Source organism: Chlamydotis macqueenii, chromosome 9 (assembly GCF_036417535.1).
Source record: "Chlamydotis macqueenii isolate bChlMac1 chromosome 9, bChlMac1.mat, whole genome shotgun sequence".
NCBI classification, from domain to species: Eukaryota; Metazoa; Chordata; class Aves; order Otidiformes; family Otididae; genus Chlamydotis; species Chlamydotis macqueenii.
This window is the reverse complement of record NC_141564.1, coordinates 22,318,874-22,339,543: the sequence shown is the minus strand read 5'-3', so window position 1 is coordinate 22,339,543 and position 20,670 is coordinate 22,318,874. Positions and strand designations below refer to the sequence as shown.

Genomic DNA, 20,670 nt, shown 5'->3' with positions numbered 1-20,670 from the left:
TCCAGAAACTCTAACCTGTTGGGGTATTATCTCCCCATCTGATTTCCCTCCTGGAAATTCACACCTGCAAGTTATTTCCCTTCCCTCATGTCCCAAACCTCACTGTGTTGGCAAGTATATAAGAAAAGCATTCAAAGGAATTCGCTCATCAAGTCTTGCAGACACCAAAACCACACGTTATCTAATCCTAGGAGAGCGCAGCTTAATGGCTGCAGCACAGGATGAGAGGCCAGAGGGTATGACTTCAACTCTCAGCCCTGCCAGGGCTGCATCCCTTGTAACTGAATCTAGAGAAGACGCTTGACCCCTCCTCACCTTGATTTCCCCTGCCATGAGACCATCCTAGCATTCCTTTCCTCACAGGGGAGCTGATCTATAAACACCTCATCAGCATCTGAAGAGAGTTACGCATCTGCGGATGTAAAGGGAAGTATGAAAGAGTGGAGAAGCAGCACCGGCCAGGGAGCCTGCAGACATACCCGCTTCAGTGTATCCAGAAAAAACTGGACTGCACTGCCCTCCACATCTGCACTCGGGGATAAAGTTTAATTCTTTCCATCTACAGTGAAGAAGAAAAAACAAACAGACAGTATCTTTCTTATTGAGAAAGCTCAGACAAGAGATTAAGTTCTGGGTCTCTACAAAGCAAGGAAATCACGCGAGATTCTTCCAGCAGAGTATCCAGAGACGTCCCCAGCTCTAGCTAGTCACTGCAGCCTGCGGGAAGGCACTCCAAGCACTTCTGGTGGGACGCAGAAAGGGCTGCTTCTGGCGTTAACAGAAACTTCTAGTGGGAAAACAACTGAGTATCAACAGGCAAGGTAGTATTTCAGCTCTTTTAGGAAGGAAGGAATGTTATCCCATCCTAACCCGTTTCCACCTTTCCCAGTTGCCTCGGCTAACCTTGTAGGTAGATTGCATCAACCGCACCAGTGCCAGCACCAGCCACTGCACCAGCTGGGACTGCTCCAGTACAGCAAGACCTTTGCTCCTAAGACGGGCCCACAAATCTCCTGCGTCCCCCTGAGTGGCAAAAGACAGTGCAGTGAAGGACAGAAGGGATGTCCACTCTGGTCTAGCTACACGGAAGAGAAAGGTCTCAGAGAAGCAGCTGGCTCAAGAACTTGAAGAAAAAAAGGGGAAAAAAAAAAAAAGGCTCAGCTCTTTTAAAAAGAGAAGAGAAAAATGTCCTATTGTTCCATAATTAATGGAAAGCAGAAGAGGTTTTATGGACTCATTGAGAAACAGAGGGCAAGCATTAGAAAGCACATTTCAGTATTTCATGATCACAAGGTGAGCTGCTTGCATAATCCTGACAAAGAGCATAAACGCTGATATCACAAGGCAGTTACGAAACTTTGCTTCTAAATGCTGAATAACAATAACACAGTCATTAAGTCTCATAAGTGATTTTTTTTCCTTTATTTTTTTTTCCCCTTAACTGCAAAGTAGATACTGCAACCCTCAACCGAGGAATGACTCTCTAGCGAGGTGCACACGTGACAGATGGCCCCTGCTCCCACCACCTCGCATCCCACCCCACAGCCTCGCTGCCCCTCACATCGCTTCTACAGACCTGCCCCAGGGGAGGCTTCACAATCACACCAAGGGAGAAGCTCTGAACCTCTGAGGAGCAGGCAAATCAGAGAATAAACCTGAACAACCGCGCTTTGCGAGTTAACTGCTAAACTCTGAACAAGCTTCTCAGCCTCCCTCCTCTGTGGTTTTTGACACGAGCACGTGCCCTCGTGAATTGCTCCAGTGTGACCAGGACACACAGGCTCCCCTACAAGACACAGAATGTAGAGCAGTAAAATGTCATGAAAATCAAGGGCAAACGAACACAGAAGACAGTCCCTCCCCCACCACCACTTCTATTTTTAGGCAGACAGACTGGCTCGGAGCAGTTTTACTCATTTCTGATAATGAGCAGGGAGGGCTCTTGCATCTTCTCTCGAGGACATTTCCTCCGTGCAGGCACTTCGCTTTACACCAGCGGCACGGAAGAGGTCACGCCAACCAGTGAAAGCAAAACCACAACTTATTGTGAAAGGGTCTTGAGAAAGCAACTCCAGCTTTGAACTTATCCCCTATCTCCCTCGTCAAACACGCTGGTTCATTTTTTTGGGGGCCATGGTCCGTCTACCTACAAGGTGTCCCTCCCTTTGAACCACACAATAAAGCCTTTGTCTATTCAAAAGTGTAATGCTTTTACTCCACGTGTTTCTCAGAGGATGTGAGTGGCACACCTGGGAAGCGTGGGTCTCCAGGTAAAGGACATTTGGCCTTCCCAGGCCCAAACATCTCTAAGACACGATGGAGACACAGCCCAGCCGTCCCTCAGCCTGTAGTGCTCTACCCCAACTCCACTCATGGCAAAGAAACTACAGTCCTCTTGGGGCACCCCCAGCTCAAAGGGTCAGTCTGGAGATCAACCCAGCAGAAGCCAGCACTCGGGATCCAGCTGCTCAGTGAAAACCAACAGCACTGGTTTGCTCTACCAAAGAGCAAAAACTCTCCTTACTGTGGGTCCCCTCTGCTACTGAAGCTGACAAGGACGGCAAGAGAGCCACAACAAGAGCTCCCAAGAGCTGCCACAGCAGCAGGACCACTACACTAACGGTGGGAACTTGCTAACGAAGAGGATGATAATTACCAAAGGAGGAAGACAAAATGAAGATCTGCAGAAGATTTAGGTCCCACTACACTGGCAGTTTCTTTTCAGGATGAGATGTTCCTCAGTGTCTCAGAGAGATCCATTCCTAAGGTACTACACACCAATTTTCTGCAGTGCAACCACTCCTACGTTCAATGTCCTTTGGCTGCTTCAGATTGCCTTGACAGCAACATCTGGATGCAAAGCCTGCTTCCTTCAGCTCCACCCCTTCCCATCTCCTCAGCATTCCTCCACAGCCCTTCACCACCATGTTCCTGTCTCCTTGAGGACCACACTGGTGCTGCGTAAGGCAGTAGAATCTGGTAGTCTCATCTGGACTGCAGATAAGCAAGGTGCAGAGGGCAAGATACACCCTGAAGCAGGTGACAGAGGTGACAGAGGGATGGCAGAAGTAGACAGCTTCTCAAAAAGAAAGCACAGCAGAAGCAGCCCAGGGATCTCCAGCTGTTGTGGTGCACCACTCAGGGAAGAAAGAAGGCAAGGCCTCATCTCACATATTTATCACCATTTTGTCTTCTGAATTTTCAATAAACTACTTTGAGTCTTCTATTTGCCCTTTGGATTACGATCTTTGAGGAAGGCCTTTTTTTTTTCCATGCTTCTCTACAACTATGAGATCTAGGAAAAAATACTCCCTCCCTCTCAGATTAACTCCTGGTGTCAAGACTTCACAGGATTTCATGACCACAGACAAAATCATTGGGCTTTTTCAAGTCAGAAGCCCTTCCTCAGAAGTAAGGTGTCCCTCTGCTACATGGAAGGGCAGAGAAGAGAGTGCCTAGGGCATCATTGCTTGGCGAGCTGCAGTCCCTGGTCACAAGCACCTTCACACCAGGCTCTCGCTTTCTTCTGTGGATTGCAAAACCTCATTTATTGAGGAAAAAACACGAATTCAATATGAGGAAGCATTTAAGACAGCTAGTAGATGATTAACAAGCAAGTGCTCAAGTCAATTGCTACAGGAGTACCACAGGTTCCTTACAGCCATAAAAAGCTTCTCACCCTGCACCCATCTCGTTGGAGGCGAGGAGTTCACGGAGAGACTGTGCCTGGCCAAGCCCTCGCTGCAGGGGACAACATGGCCTCAGATTGTCAGTTCTTTGCCTCCCTCTCCCCCGGCCCCCAGGCTCCTAACTGCAGGTCTCCAGCCCAGGGCTCCCCATCAAACCTTCTCATGGAGGATCTTCTTCCTACCCTCCTGCTCTCCCATCAGCCAGGCTGCCCCCAAGACCTCCCTCCCCATGCTACGCCCTTGCTGGGCAGCCCTTGCAAAGGCAGCCATGGCTTTCCATGCCCACTGCACAACCTACACCTACCCACCTCCCTCCCACCAGCAGGCACTTGTCCTTCGGCTGGCTGAGCCATCTAGCAGGAACAAGAGCTATCAGGGTTCCCACCTTCGGGAAACACCACGTCAACGCAGGAGGCTGGGGAGGAGAAGTACAAAGTGCGTTATGTGACTCTTTTAAACAAAGGCCAAAGAAGAAGCAGCATTTCTGCTCAGGGCCTTCGCCTTTTCATACAAGAGTCCCCCAGAGCCAACTAAAGGTGCTTCGATGCTCTTAAGCATCAGCTATTTTTATGTAACAATATCCTGAACACCCTTCTTCATCCTGGCGTTTGTACTGCACAATGAAGAAGTTACGGGGATTTGGCACTTTCTCCTTAACAGGCCATCATTAACAAGTGACTCATATTATATTGCGGCATGAGTCATCTTGGCAGAGGTCACCATCATAAGCGACAACCAGTCTTCAATTACTTCCTTCAAGTTGAATTCCAGGTATATTGTTATGCTAATTTTACATCTGCTCCATCCTGTCTCGCCATCCACTGTCTCCAGAGCAACCTGGGGTTTCATTCCACGGCCCAAGCTGCCTCTGGAAGAGCTTTTCCACTGCAGTGCAGCTACAGGTTGTCACACTGGGCACGCCAATGGGAAGTCTTCCGGATGGGTTTTCAGCTACAGCATCCAATATCTAAAGCAGCTTTCCATCCCTCCTCCCAGCGCTGCGCCACAGGGACAACAAGCTGCTGTCCCTGCCACTGTCCTGCTCTGTTCATACCTTCCCATGACGATTTTCCAAGGATACGGGGCTTGCCCAGTGCTCAAACACAAGCACCTCCAGGCTGCCGCACCACATCATTGCCCTCAAGAGCAGGGGCAAAGCCCATCAAACAAAATTAATTTGAACTATGCCCAGCAACAGATGAATATTGGAGAAAATATTAAAGCCGTCAACAGAGCAGATAGAAAAAGAGGCATTTTCAGCCACTTTCCATTTTCTAGCCAAGCAGCCCCACATTTCCAGGACTCCAGCCCCTCCCCTCTGTTCCCGCTCCTCTCCCTCAACCCCACCACGCAACGTACCCATCACAGCTCCCCAGCCAGAGAACCAGGAGAGGACGGCATCCCTGCCAGGGCAGGGCACAGTCACCGCAGGGCGCTTGGCTCGGGGAAGGCGGTTTTGCCCATTACAAAACACGGCCATTACCAGCCCGGCGACCAGTGGAGCGCTCTGTGTTTGTATTTATAGCAAACACAGTCACACCGGCTGCGAGGTTCACTTCGGAGAGCATTTGTAAACCGCTCTCACTCCTGGAATCCCATTTTAGCTATTACAGCCTCTTCAGCTGTCCTAACGCACCGATCCCACGGAACAGCAACAGGAAGAGCAGAGTCATCACACTATTTACTGAAGCTAATCAATACCCAAAGGCTGAAGATTTATGGCAGGGAAGACAGCCTGTCTGCATAGCCAGAAAATGCATTTAAAGCCCTTTAAATTTTCTTGCCTTGGCCTCTGGTTTTGCTCCAAGAACACAGTTTCCTTGCACATCCATCTCTCTTTCCTCCCAAAACAGTGGCATCCGCAGACACACGAGCAAAGCCCCTCACAGACACCTACCACGAGTATTCAGTGGGAGGATAAAACACAAAACACAAGCTTAAGGGCTTTGTCACTGCCCCCACAAGCACACAGCAAACCTGACTCGCTGCGTTTTGGGGGTGACCACCTGCAAAGCTGAGACATCCCTTGAGTAACGGGACTACCGAGAACCCACAAACTGCGCCATCACAGCTCGTTCTCTGGCTTCACCTCGGTTCGTGCTTTGGGGAGCAGAAGCGTGGTAGGCAATAACCTGCAGGCTTTGTGCTCCTGGAGCACCAACGTGAGAAGGACCACCAGCTACGGGGTAAATGCAGCTGTGCTGGTCGCTGTATCGGCTGCACAGCCCACACTGTTAACGCATCTAAAAGATGGCAGCGAGGTAGGGAGGAGATCCGTACCTCCGCTTTTGCCAGTTCATCTCAAAATCATACCAAGCTTTTACGCTTGTGTACGAAAGAAAGGAAAAGGCAAATCTATTCTGATTTACAGGGAGATTTCTATTGTTGCCTGGACATCAAACAGCACCCAATTAGTCCTGCAAAGATCTGACCCACAAATTATGAAAATAAATGCCTGCGAAGCTTTGATCTCTTGTATTTCTGCAGCATGCTACAGCGGTTATTAGACACATTTTATTAGATTCAAGCTGTGCAATCTCTTCCTCGGCAAAGGCTCTATGGCCTCCGATGCATCCCAGTCTCTATCCAGCAGATTAAGGGCACGGTCCCAAACAGTCACTTCTGTCACAAAACACATGACTCAGCTGGCAGTGGGCTTTTTCCTGCTGAGCTTCAAAATTAGGAGCAAAGAGAATTTTTAGAAGGAGGGGGAAGTGTCAGCCACCTAAATTAAATTCTTGATTCTTTGTTAGTTTATAAAGGAATACGCATCCTATGCGATATCCTTGGCTTCTCAGAAGCGCTGCTTTCAGGAGAGCTAAACAATTTATTTCGTTCTGCTCTCTGAAATACCACTGCTGGAGGAAACAAGCAAAAACTGCAACAAAAGGTTCCACGCACTCTGAAGCTGGAAACCACACGTGCACTCACGTGAGCAGAAACACATCCACGCGCCCTCGCTGCAGCAACAGCACTTAAAACCGAGAGGATGTTAAACTCCAGACTGCTAAGGCTTTACTCAGAAGAGCAACTCGCCGCTCACAGCCCGCTGCACAAACTAAGCGGCCGCCGCGCTTGCCAGAGGCCACAGCTGTTTTCAGCCCGAGCGGGTACGTAGGAAGGACAGGACCACGCGAACCGCTCGGGTCCCACTTACTGGCAAGAGGGTGGTGTTTGCACGAAGCCGTTAACATCTAGCAGGGCTTCTGCAGCACAGGAGAGCCGGCCACCTGCAGCAAAGCGTGTGCCTCCCGCCGCACGCGGGGTAGCTCGGCAGCCAAGGCCGGGGCAGCGCACGCTGTTTGCTCACCTAGTACAGGAGGAAATGTCAGTTCTCAGCTACGCACGACACGTCTGGATACTCCAGCGCTGCCTGCACAATCACAATTGTCCATCATTTACTACCGACACACAACCTTGAACTTCTGGCAAGCACCGCAGAAAATTTACGTGGAAAGCAAGGTTCTCGATCAAAGAGGAGGAAGGTTTTCTGACTGGCCATTACAAAACAAAATCAGGCGTGCAGAGACAGAACTGAGTTCCAACCAAACTTCTTATCGGTGTTTTCCAACCTTGGTGGCTTTTCTTCTCCTTTCACTAACAAACCACTGCAGCAGCACCCCAGGGCTGGGCCCTACGTGCTGAGCATCCTCAGGATGCGGAAGGGGATGCTGAGCCCCTTGCAGGGCTCACCTTGAAACCACCACGAAGGGGGAACACAAAGGGAGTCTCCGTTTCCCAAGGACCATGTTTGTTAAACAATCCTCCTTTAGAATCCTAAGTGATTTACACAAGGAACATTAAACCTCGCTTATACAAATTGTGTTCCTGAGCCCAGAGCAGACAGTCCATCGGTTTCAAAGCAGAGCCAGGGCTCAAAGTGACAAAAGGGCACAGGAGATGGGGATGGGCGTAGGGGGTAAGGAAATCAAAGCTACTGGCTTTATAAGTGGGAAATACAACCCCTCATTGAACGGAGCTATCAATGACTTAAGCTAGTGGTTTTCGACCTCTGCAGCAAATGCAAACCTCGTGTGACCGAGGCTCTATGCTTCCCACGGGCGAGCAGGGTACCTGCAGAGCAGCCGGTGCCGAAACACCATTCTCCCCACCACAAGACACAACAGCTTTTACCGATGCTGTTCCTCCACGCCGTGCACCCTTGTGCCTGTATGTAGCTTTTTACCAGGAGAAGCATGGGAAATCTAACAGGATTCTCCCCATTTATATTTGAGGCATGAAGAAACGAGACAGGGATCAATACTCCATCCGTGGTCTGCAGGTCGAAGGCTGAGAACTCCTGTCAATGTCTGTAATTACCCTTGCAAAGTGACCAGGGCTGCATTAGAAGGAGTTAGGGTTTCCAGAGAGCAGCTCAGAGCCTGAGCCCAGGAGGCGATAGCAGCTTTCGTGTGACCTGACCCCACGTGAATGACGACTTCCAAGGACATCTCTTCCTCAGCTGGGCGATTCATTTGTGGAGATTTACATACAGATCAAATGGAAACCATTTACCCCCTCACCCCACACAAACCGTACCACGACATCTACTAGAGCCTGGCAGATAGAAACTACCTTTACGTAGCACGGATAAAAGCCTCCTCTAACTGCTCCTTCCTGCATGGATTAAAAATCAGACACTTTATTTTAAACATGCACACCGATCAAATATTCTTTGTTCTTTCAAACTTCAGTTCAACAATACGCTTGTGCTCAAACTTCAACCTGCTTAAGCACATGTTTTGCTATAAATTCACTCCAAATTGTTAATTTTTACAGCTGACCAGCACAGGAGAACAGAGAGACTCTCCACGCCTTTAAAAACACCATACACTTCTGTGTTGTGGAAGATCTCCAAAGAGGAGGAAGAGTAACCACAGTGCCAGTGCTGAAGGACACAAGGAGAACTGCAGGAGAGCAGCATCTGGGCTGCAAAACTCCAAAAGGTGAAGTGGGGGGAAATAAATAAATAAATAAATAAATGAAAATCAACCAAACCAGAAGGATTAGACACAAGACAGCTTCATTTCTGTTTTAACTTTTCACGAGCACACAGGCATGTGTAGGAGATGAGCGTTTGCACCACTGTCAGCACTCCTGGCCCAAGGAGTGGAAGCGAGATGCAGAAAAATGGCTCAGAGTTGGACACTGTCATCCCCTTGGGATGATTCAGAAACCGGTATTGTGCTGCCAAGGTTTCACAGTTAAAAAAAAAAAAAGGCTCAAAAGTACACAAAGTATATGGAGACTGTCATGGTCCATAGCTTACACACGCACTGAATCACACTGGAAGAGGACAATGAAGTCTGTGATGGAAGACTCCTGAGAGCGTCTATCCTCAGGAACTGTGGCTACATCTATTTATTTGTTGAAGATACGTCCCAAACTTTGCATGGTAGCGTATCATGCAAAACACAGCACAAATAAGCAAGCTTTTCGTGTCTTTTTTTAATCTCCAGAAGTCATCTCTAGTCAAATTTGTTCCCCTTTCTACGTAGGAAGAAGGTGACCTTTGCAAAAGCTGCCCAAATTCTGTTGAGCTACAGAGTTTTTTTAAAAGGTGCTGGAAGAAGCAGCCTAACATAACGCTGCCAGGATAATGCTCCTGAGTGGTGGCCTGCAACGCTTATCCCCCATTAGACCTTCTCCTAAATCTTTAATGATGCTGAAATATGCCAGAAATTGATGAAGTTCTGGAAACAGGACAATGTCAGCACGTTTGTTTGGGTTTTGTGTTTGGGTTTGGTTTTTTTTTATTTTTAATATGAGAGCTTTTATCTTCATTGACAATGATCAGCTAATGCAAACAAATGGCTACTGAAACTTCACTTCTACACAAAGCAAAGCTAAAGGAAGAGTAGTGACATTTTTGGGTTTCATCCAATTCTTCCCAGCAACAGCTAATACCCCCCAGCTCCTTAATTCTGTGCTGTCTCCCCTCCAAGCCCGAGCATTAAAGGCCAGGCGTTCCCAAAACAACCGACGATTTCAGGATCCAGTTTCCAGAGAGTGCACGGTCAGCACTTTGCTGAAGTAAATAGCAAAAGCTTGGGCTTTGTTAATGAGTTCAAAACAAAAGCATCATCCAGGTACATGAAGAAAACAGTTACTCCCTCCCCAAAAAGGCTCTTTTTAAATTCCCAGGCTTGCGGGAAGTCCTTGGCCAAGCCATACCACCCAGGCGAGCCTCACCAGCCCCCAGCCTTCAGCTGGGATCCAAGCTGAGAACCCAAGGTGACATACCAAGCAGACAAGGAGCAGCTGTGAGTGGGGAGGTTTGCTTGCCCCAAACCTGTCCCACCCGGGGGCCTTATCAGCTCCCTGAGAAAGGTTTTCCTCCCAGAGAGCTTCTATCCCCTCCCACGCACCTTGCGAAGCACCCCAAATGCATCCAGCTGTGGCAGCTACTGCAGAAGAGCCCACTGCCACCGCCGGCACGTCAGCCTGAGGCCCGTCCCTGCAGATGGATGCAGCAGAGGAAAAGCTATTGACCTGAATATTTTAGAAGGATCAAGGCCACTGCCTTCAGCACAAGATGACAGGTTCTCACATTCGCCGAGACAAAAAAAGGGCGGAGAAAAAAACCCCAAACCCAGCCCCATCTTTCTGCTTGCTCTCGGGTCAGCTGTGCATTTACTGCCAGAGCGTGTGGCCCACTGCATCCCTCCTCGCCCTCATTCTCCTTTCATTGCAAAAATCTGCCTCTCAAACATGCCTGTCAACAGCCCGCCCGAATCCCCTCGTTAATCATTATTCTGCTAATAGCACTGCCAGGTCATTCGGCTATTAAACATGCTGAGTGGACCAGCAAAAATATCTCCCGGCCCGTACAAAAGAACATTACAATGTAGTTTATCTTATCCCCTTGTCAGTATAATATGCAGCACTACCTGTTCAATGGCCCCATCATTTTAAATTACAGTTTTCTGCAACATTAACAATACTCATTACCAGCACCACCACCGGAAGATCTCTATTTTAAAAATCTTTCTGATGTCAAAGGCTTCACCCTGCCCTTCCTTACATGCTCAGCCCTCCGCACCGACACGGGGACACTCGGGTACCATGGCAATGAGCAATGATGGATAGAAACACATCGCAAAGAAGGCAGGAGCGAGCCCGAAGTGTGCTTACTCGATGTGCCAAGCCGTGCATTTTAATCAGAATTCAGCGCTTTGTTCCCGGCCCAGCCGCCAGCGCGTCAAGCAGATGCGCTGCTGCGGCGGAGCTCGACTGCGAGGCCAGGATAAACTCTTAACGTGGCAAAACCAGAAGCGCCTGCTACCTCCTAGGTTACCTTTCAGCCCGGCTCTACAAATCCTACCCCGTAAAGCTAGCGGGCAAAGGCAAGCTGAAATGAGTGACGGCACGCAGGGTTCTCCTCGTGCCAAGCCCTGCTCAGCCCTCACCAGCACGCTCTCGTTCCGCAAATCCACCCTCCTCCACGCTGACAGAAGGAGGGAAGGCAAAGCAAAGGACGGGGTGAACCAGCAGTCAAAAGTCCACCTTTTTTTTTTATATGTATTTGCTTGTTGTTCATAAAACCCAGCCTCCTGGAACATTTTGGTGACTCAAACTTGGAGATAAGCGGCCCAAGCGTTTCCTTTCCCCGCTTCTGGGAACCAATCATCCCCTCCTCGCCAGATTCGGAGTTGCTACCTGCTCCCAGCGTTTCACGCAGCCAGCTCTCACCCCTCCAAACACGTAGGCACGAGAGCAACGTCTCCTCCATCCAGACTCATCTACAAACCCGCAGCAACGTGACACTTCTTTTCTAACACATGAAATTTTGCAAGGCTTGGGGAATTACTCCTCCCTGCCATGTTTTGTGCTCAGGCAGCAAATTTACTATCGATTTCTGATTCAGACCCTGTGGAATGATTCACGCTTTTTGCCCTATCTGCTAAATTTATGACCTTTAACAATTATTCTAAGTGCTAAAAGAGCTTAGTTTAGAAGAAGATCTATTCCTTGGCAAATTAAGCTCCTGTTCCTGTCTTACAAACCAACACATCTCAGCATTTACAGGAAAGCCCCACAGCAGGTCTCTCCCCGCTGGAGATGGGGCAGAGGCCCCAGCACCAGGAGCTGGGCAGCCCCGCAGCAGTCCTGGGGGTCTTGTTGAGGGGGAACATAGCTGGGAACACAGCTTTGCACATATAAACCCGCTGGGGTTTCAGATCCCCTTGTCTCTGGTTACCCTGAAATGCCAGCACCACTCTGCTCGCAGACCAGGCGCTGCCGGGGGGTCTCAGGGGACAGGAGGGAATATATATTTCCTCCTAAAGCGAAAACAAAACCCTGGCTGTTATCTGGTGTGCATTGCCATTAAAAAGCCACAAACACAGGGAAAAAAAAACTAAGTGTGCGTGGATATGCTTTTAAAAATAAATGGTGCCCTAGTTCAAATAAGCTTCCTAAAGCAGACGTTAAAAAATAAAATAAGAAAATTAGATTTTCAGGAGGTAGAGGAGAAGGAGAGAGCCTCCTTCCCCCCCTCAAATGACACTGCTTTCCTGGATTATCTCCACCGGCTCCAGCAACCTCCCTCCCACGGCAGCTTCCACCCAAGAGGGGAAACAAGAGCTCCAGGTCTGGTTTGAAGCCGGATGGTCCCCCCACTCCAATCTCCTCTGCACGGTGTATTGCTGAGCCATCACTCACACTATTAATCAACCAGAAACTCACCACGAAGAAAGTAGGGCAAGTGAATAAAGACAGACTTTTTTTTTTCCTTCCCCTGCACTGAAGCAAATAATATCTCTAAAAAATCCACTTGTGCAAGTCTTCAGCGAATTCTGATTAATTTTATTTATTTATCAACGCGGGCAGGTTGGGAGAAGCAGCCTCGCTGTTGCCTCCCGAATAAACGCTGCTTCTCCAAACGCCTCTCCACGCTCCATGCCAACCCAACGACCAAAAGGATGAAGGAAAAAGGGGAAAAAGGATGAAAGTTACAGGAAAAATAGACCAGGGGGGAAGGGAAAGTGGGGGGACATAAGGCCACAGCCCACGCAGAGGCTGACACGTTTGACGAGCCCGACATTTCAAGGGTAGACGATGAGCTCCGTTTTCGGGGGGGGGGGGGGGGGGGGGGGTGGGAGGGAAGGGGCGATGGATAGAAAGGCCCCGCACCCCCACCCCTGCCCGTCCGTGCCGCTGCAGGGTGCGTGAGGGCGGCCCGGGCGCTGCCCAGCCCCGGCGTGGGGGGGGGGGGGGGCTGTGGGGTGCCCCTCACCCCAACCACCGGCTAAAGGGGGCCCACCCCGCGCCATCCCCCCCCCCCCACCACCACCACCATGCCCCGCCGGTGGGACCCCGCGCATCTCCCGCACGGGCGTACACGCAACACACCTGCCCACGGGCGACCGAGGCACACGCAGACACACATACATATGTATGTATATACACACACGCGTACACACGGCTATATGCATGCAGATGCAGGCGCCTATATCTCGCTATTTCCATAGGTGCGTTCACACAGCCCCCACACCCATGGAGGTGTGGGGGGCCCCCCGCTCCCGCATCCCCCCCCCGGCCTCACCCGCAGCGCCGAAAGGTCGATCTCGTCCAAGCTCCGCGCCGGCGAATCGCTCGCCATGTTTCCCCCCCCCCCGCGCCGTTTAACCGAACGGCCACTGGCGTTTATTTAACGCCTCTCCTTCACACGGGGCGCCGGGAAGTAAAAGAAGGGAGGGAGGGAGGAGAAGAAGCCGCCGCCGCCGCCCTCCCTGCCCCTTCCGCCCTCAAGGGCGGCCGGGGGCTGCCGGCAGGCAGGGCACGCCGGGGGCTGCGCCGGGATGGCGGCGGCGGCAACGGCAGCGCATCGCATCGCCGCCTCCCCGGCCGAGCCCGCCGCCGGAGCTGTCTGTCACGGTGCGGGGAGGGGGCGGGCAGGGGGGCGGGCAGAGGCCCGGAGCCCTCACGCCCGCCCCTCGGGGCGGGCGTGAGGGCTCCGGGCCTCTGCCCGCCCCCCTGCCCGCCCCCGCGGTGGTCCCCGGGACAGGCAGGGTGAGGAGGCTTGTCCCTGGGGCAAGGCCCGTGTCGCAAGCCCGTCACCCTGGGGACCCTCCGGAGGGTTTGGGACCCGCGTGGGAGAAGGGGACTGTGTGTCCCGCAGGCCCTGGTGCACCTGATCCCAAAGCCCTGCAAAAAAAAAGGTTTATTCAGCACATAAATACCCCCCCACACACACCCAGCCCGGTTTGGTGACAAAATAGCAGGTGGAAAAATCCGAGTGACCCGGATTCCTGGTGTGAAAAGCTGCTAAATTTCAGCGGTTGAACCCAAATTCTGCCAGGCCGGAGTGCGGGGAAGCACCAGGGCCGGGTCTTGCTCAGCGCCAAAGCAGGGGCCATTTGACCGCTGCGTGCACTGCGGGATTCCCAGGTGGAAAAATCCCCCTTCTCCAGCTGGATCCAGGTGTCGGAGCTGGATTTGTCACCTGCTCCCTCTGCGCTAGCCCTGTCCGCTCCCATGCCCTTCCTGAGTACGAGTACGGGATTTATGCTCTCTTTGGAATTGGCCAAACCCCCTCCAAAGCCAGCAATAGCTAGGTAGATTCATCTTTTTTTCAGCTGTTTTCCTTATTTCCCTTTTTCGGATGTGGTTTCTGCCAAGCCAGGTGCCATATATAAATATATATGTATAAAAAATCTGTTGCCTTTGAGAGAACCGTATGGAAGCTGCGCTTACATCAACTTGTGTCAGGAGCTTACAATATGCAGATCTGGGAAGCGGAAACCCTACACATGAGTCAATTGGCAGGCGGATGGGATTTTCTTACGCTTTCTGATTGGAGATGTGCTTCGAGAGAGAAAAAAAAAAAAGAAAAAAAGAAATTGTATTACAGTCATGCGGTCGTGGGGAGGCTGTGTGCTGCAGCTGATGCCGGCGGTGCAGCCTCTCTGGGAGGGACAGACGGACAAAAGGACCGAAGGGGATGCTGAAACCTCTCCGGGAGGCACCGGATCTGCTAAAGCGGTTGCAGAAGTCAGGGCCACCGGTGCCTCCGCCCTCTGCTCGCTGGGTAGCCCGCAGCGGAGGGACTGCATCAGTGGCTTATTAGCGTTATTAGTCCTGATCGCAGCTGGGCTGATAGGGGCTGGGGGACAGGAGCAGCAACGCTGGCGGTTCGGCATGCAGGGCTGCGAGGGCGCAGCAGAATGTGATAGATTTTTTCTTTTTTTCTTTTTTGTTTTTTGGTAATGAACTGCTGAAGTGGCAGGTAGCGGAAGTCGCCTGCCGTGAGTGAGGCACGCAGGGCTGCGCAGTGCCCGCAGCGGCAGCAGCTTGCCTGGATTTATCCCCTTTTTCCCAGCCACGATTCATCACTCCTCGATATCTTGCACAGTCATGAGTCCTTGCTTGCATTTAAAGAGGCAAATTTTACCAAAATGCTAAACTCAATAAAACAAACACCAGGGACCGTCTCTTTGCCTCCGAGCACCCTCCTGAATCTTTAGCGATGCTGGGGTGTTTTTTTAAACCAGATGTTGTCTGCGTCTGTTCAAACCTACGTATTGCAATGTTGCGCTCATAGTTGTGAAGCTGGAAGCAAAACTGCCTGGAAACTAGTAACAAACCAATGCGAGACTTCCTCCCGCTTTCATTGTTCTCAGGGAGAGAAGGGAAGAACAAACAGGATGAGAGAGGAGGCTGGCTTGCTCTAATGTGCTTTCCATCCACGAATACACGGGATTATTTATGAAATACATAAGGATTTAAAATAAAAATATATGCTCAATCCTGCAGATAGATGGATTGCCCTGATCCTCAGCATGAATGCAAAGTCCCAGGCTAAACTGTGATTTAATTATGATCTACCCACTGGCTGTCAAGATGGTAAAAATGTAGATGACCCATCTGTTATCACTGACATAAGAAATTAATAAAGCGATAGCGGGAAGTGAACAGAAAATCCTGGGGAGGGCTGCTGTTTCCAGGCTGCTCGGGGGAAAGGAGCGGTCCCAGCGGGCAGGCATGTACGCGGTGATGCCGGGATGCCAGGGCTGCTGTGCAGGCTGGAAAATGATTGGAACTGGGCAGTCATTTTCTACAGGAAACTTTTTATATAGAAAATGAAGTTTCTAAGAGGTTTGTTTGGGTTTTTGTTTGTTTTTTTTTTTTTTACAAGGAGGTGTATTTCTGTGTCTCTCTGTATGCTGTTTTTCTGCCAGGAGCATCTAAACACAATCTTGCAGTTGGAGTCACTATGACTCGAAACAGAGTACTAGCTGAACTGGCCCAAAATATTTTGCTGTGAGTCGGTTCAGCATGAAATTGTGTTTCCACCTGGCAGGTTCCCCCTGGGAATGGCGGCTGGACCCCGTTGTGTCTCAGCGCGGTCCCTCTCACCGCACAGTGCCCAGTGCTCCAGCCAGCCTGGCTGCGTCGCGGCGCTGGCATGGCTGTACGTGAGCCGCAGCGTGGGCAGGGCGCTGCCAAGCTGGATGAAGGCTTTAAGCTGCCACATCCCATCTTTCATGAAGCCATGGAAGAAGAGTACAGCCCCTCCTAGCTCGGCTCCTACTGCCGCAGAAGCTGGGACTGTTTTGCGGCAAGTCGTTTTTTTGCCATTTCATCCCTGTTCAAAAAGCGGAGAAATGTGAAAATGTCATTTTTTTCCTACAGAGCGGCGGTTCCCAGCCCTGCTCAGCCCTGGAGAGCAAGAGCACCTTAATGAACCGAAGCTTGGCTGTTGGCCGTGGGGGGCTAATGTCAGGGTCAGCGGTTTTGATTTATTCATTGAGGGGCATTGGCTCACATGTAAACTATCCAGGTCATTTGACCTCTGCATAAAACTAAATTTAATTATCTAACAGTGCCGCTGCTGTTAATTATGTCATGAGGGGGTGTATGTAGAGTGAGTAAATCTAAATGACACGTAAGGCCTTGTCCGATTAGCAGGAGCTGCAGGTGCTTCGGGCTTTGGATCATCCTCCAAAAATTAGCAAGAAAAGGAATGAAACAGAGAAGAAAGGCCCTATTTTGGGCCTTAATACATTATTTATTCCACCAGCACATGTGGATCACTTGTTCCCAATAATTCTGTGACTGCTAGGCCAGCGTGGCTGGCGTTGGTGTAATTTTTCTCGTTCCTCACGTCCAGGCTTGTTTACCCCAGTGTTTACCCGCGTAGTGCAGTAGTTAAAGGACTCTGCGCAAATTGAATGGAGGATGCTGAAAAATTAATACTCCATTAAATGCACAATAATTGGGTTTTAGGCTAACATGATAACATGCAGCTGTGTTAAAAGACGCTCAGAAATTAATGGCTACGTGTGTCCTAACCTGCATCTATTGATCTTCTCAAATGCACTTTAACTGATTTATTATCACTTACTGATTGCTCGTCCTTCTGCTGATATGGGTTCCTCTCCAGGGAGAGAAGTGTTTTTCCATGGCATTCTTGGAGCTGAGCAGGACTACATATGTGAAGCCTGCTGCCAGGATTTTTCCTATAGCTATATACAATCCCCCTCCCTGTAAATAGTTAATCGCTCCCTCACTTAAGCTTTGTTCGACTACAAAACCTTGTAATCACTGCAATGGGGGAGTAAATGGAAAATCAGCAAGGGCTCTTTGAAAAAAAACCTACCTCCACAGATTCATACCCAGGGAAAGGCAGGGTGGGTTTGAACAGCAGCGTCCTGGGGCCCTGCAGAGACGGAGATGGTAGATGGTACACCTCCGGGAGCTTAGCTCCTGGCGTTAGGTGCAAGCTGGCGGTGATGCCTTTGTTGGTCTCTCATCAGCTTGGCTACAGCATCAGCCTAACACGTTGTTGATTTGGGCAACGCATTTCTATGTCGCTATTTGGGAACATGCCACACTAGCCATGTGGGACTTTGCTTTGTCAATTAACCTCTTTCCTTTGTGCCTCTTCTGCAAAGGAAAAAAAAAACAAAACCAATGTCAAATGCCAGCCCTGCTTATCAGGAGGGTGTCAGGTCTTTTATAGTAATTTAAAATATGCCAATTGTGACAGTTTAAAAACCAATCAAAATCCTATTTTTGCACTCCTTGCAGAAAAGCTCGTGCGGCCTTGCCCCCAGCAAAGCGTGTTCCCACAGTCCCACAGAGGAATACCGATTTCTCCTTTCTTTGCCGAGATCTGAAGGATAACATCAGCATACATAAAGTCCAGAACACGGGAGCTGCGGCATCGGAGACGTTCTCCAGAACCCACCTGCCGCAGCAGGAAAGTCCTCTGCCCACAAATACCTGCTTTACAGCCCCGTCCATGGGGCGGAACAGCTGCTGCGCTTCTCAAGTGCCTTTCATCAAAGTTATTTAGCATCCCACTATGTTTTTTTATGCTGATCGGTCTGGAGCTGAGCTACCCTAAGACAACCAGTATTTATATTCTCTCTTTCCCTCTTCTTTCTTGGCTTTTCTTGCAGACAAAAGGCAGCCCCAGGCCTGGGAAACATCTGACCCGAAGCCACCCCTGGTCTGCCATTAAGCATAGATCAGTAGAACAAGAGAAACTGGCTCTATCTTTTGTCAAATGCAAATTGCTGAGAGTTAATTAAGACACATTTCAGGAACAGTGAGGTGGGTTTTTTTAAAAATAAGAATCTGTCCTGAGGTGTGGGTAGGGTTCGACATCTCTCATTGGGAAAGGGGTTACAAAACAGGAACTTTGCAGTTAGCAAAGGTGTTGACAACAAAGGTGGCTTCGGTGGTGGCCAAACACACAGGGCGTGCAGAGACCTGCGAGACTGCAGGCAATCCAGGTCCAAAGCCTCCTTGGCATATATATTTTTTCCAGATTTTCATTTATTTTTAATGGTTGGTGTCTTCACCATGGCTTGTGAGATGTGTTGTTTTGCAGAGACGGTAGAGCCACAAAGACACTGTGCTTCTGCGTTTTTGGAAGCATGTTGAATACTTACCGTCTCACCCTGCAAAAGGCAAAAGTCTTTTATATCCAAAGAACGGTTAAACCACAGAACAGACTTCCCAAGTCTGATATTTTAGGCTTCGCACTAGTACTCAATGACCAAAGCAGAAGCGAGTCAGAAAACAACTGGAGGTACTTAAAGCAACTTAAAGTAATCGTCTGAGTAGTGCTTAAAATGTTAAATGTGTCTGAGTAGGAAGACAGGGTTTGAGCCAACTGCTGTTGCCTTTCTGTGGAGGCTTTGCTCAGAGGTGTTTACTTCCTCATGCCTTCACGGAGATGTGGCAGTCTATGAAAGCACTCCTCCTGGAATTAGATGAAAATAGGTTTTTAAAAAAAGGGGTTTCTAGGTTCTGTCGTAACAGGGAAAGGCTTAAAGAATGCTAACCCAAATGTTCACTGAAGGCAAGACGTGCAGCACTCTTATGAAGTGGATGGAGAATTTCAAAGGCATAGGAGTTTGTAACTTGCTGAAGGACAAAATTGGCATCAGACCACGCAAAAATATCACTTCACCATCTCAGAAAGGAGCTGCGTGGGTCTGGATTTTATGTATGGAAGGTCTTCTGCAGCATGCTGCTGCATGGCAGGGAACTGGAGGCAGGCTGACATCAGGCCCAGGAGATCCTGCAGAATTTAGATACTCTGATTTTCAGATCGTATCAGAAAAGTCTGCAGAAGCAGCAGACTTCCTTCAGTATCGATTTTGTGACCCTCAGAAGGCATTTTTCAGCCTGCAGTATGGAACAGCTTTCACTCCTGCAAATCCCAGCTGAAGTCATTATCAATCACCTACAGACTGAAAGTCTCCAAAAAGGTGAAGAGCCAGACAAGACCCCTGCCCAATATGGCTATGTCCTCAGCACTGCTGTTTGGCCTAATGACTAGTGCTGTTAACGCAACTGCAAACGTAGCATGAAGGGATGACTAACCCCTCAAGGGCCGTGACGGTTACACCACACCGCCAAGAAATACCTTCAGAAAGCCACAAAGACAGACTCTGAGTAATTATAGCAGGGAAAAAGTCCTTAGAACACAAGTGTCAGGTGGTACTAGGAGGCAAACCCATGAAGAAGGGAGAAGGGCTGGCCTAGCTGTGCAGCATCCCACTGGTCAGCAGAGACCTGGAAATTAAGTGATGTCCAGCATGAGAAAAGCATGGTCAACACTTGGTTCAGCTCAGGGATATATAGAACAAAAGAAAATGGCTCAGTAAAAGAAAATTTGAAAAAAAAAAAAGAAGAAAATTTGAGGGTGGTGGAACACTGGCACAGGTTGCCCAGAGAGGTGGTGGATGTCCCATCCCAGGAAACATTCAAGGCCGGGTTGGCCAGGGCTCTGAGCAACCTGATCTGCTTGGAGATGTCCCTGCTCCTTGCAGGGGGGTTGGACTGGATGACTTTTAAAGGTCCCTTCCAACCCTAATGATTCTATGATTCTAAGTTGATGATTTTAGTGTTAACACCTGATTTCTGAGAAACTACCAAAAAAAACCCAGGTGGGAAATGAGGTGGTTTTGAAAATGTCTACGAAAGGCATGCTGCATGTTCAGTGGAATGACTCCATCTTCAGTTAAAAGAGCAGAAAAGAGCAGGTTGGTCCTCAGAGCGGGGAAAACCCTGCCCACGTCTGAGCCTGCAGTCTGGGCTCTCACAAGGAGGTTACAACAAGGAAGCCATCAGCTGGGAACTAAATAGGAGAGTCAGAAAAACCTTGGCAAGAAAGGTCGACCAACTCCAAATACAAAGCCCTGACGGAGCCCAAATTCCCCTGTGCACCAGCGCTGGAGCGGGAAGGATGAACAGGACAATTTCCTTTGAAATTCTGGCCCCTACAGGCTCAAAGCAGCCAGTGTGTTAGAGACCTTAAAAAGTGACATTATGTATTTAATCGGTCTCGGGGTTTCCAAAGTTTGTGATTCTCAGTTTGTGGCTCCTGGCACCAGCAGTTCTGTAGCCTGCACTGAGGTTACCGAGAACTTTGTCCCTTCCATGGTTCCAAGATCAGGCCCTGGAAAGCATGCAGTGATGAGTGGGAAGAGACACACCACAGATGACGGCGACTGGAGAG

General features: G+C 49.7%; 1 protein-coding gene across 5 annotated transcripts in view; it reads right to left on the bottom strand.

Annotated features, from left to right (window-relative positions):
* Positions 1-13,506, bottom strand: part of TNIK (TRAF2 and NCK interacting kinase) — a 150,827-nt gene extending 137,321 nt beyond the window's left edge. For all 5 annotated transcript variants that reach the window (XM_086754481.1, XM_086754482.1, XM_086754485.1 and 2 more), the window contains exon 1: positions 13,237-13,506. In XM_086754481.1, the coding sequence (XP_086610607.1) occupies positions 13,237-13,293 (57 nt within the window). In that variant the 5' untranslated portion in view covers positions 13,294-13,506. The remainder of the gene's footprint in view (positions 1-13,236) is intronic.
* Between the last annotated feature and the right edge of the window lie 7,164 nt (positions 13,507-20,670).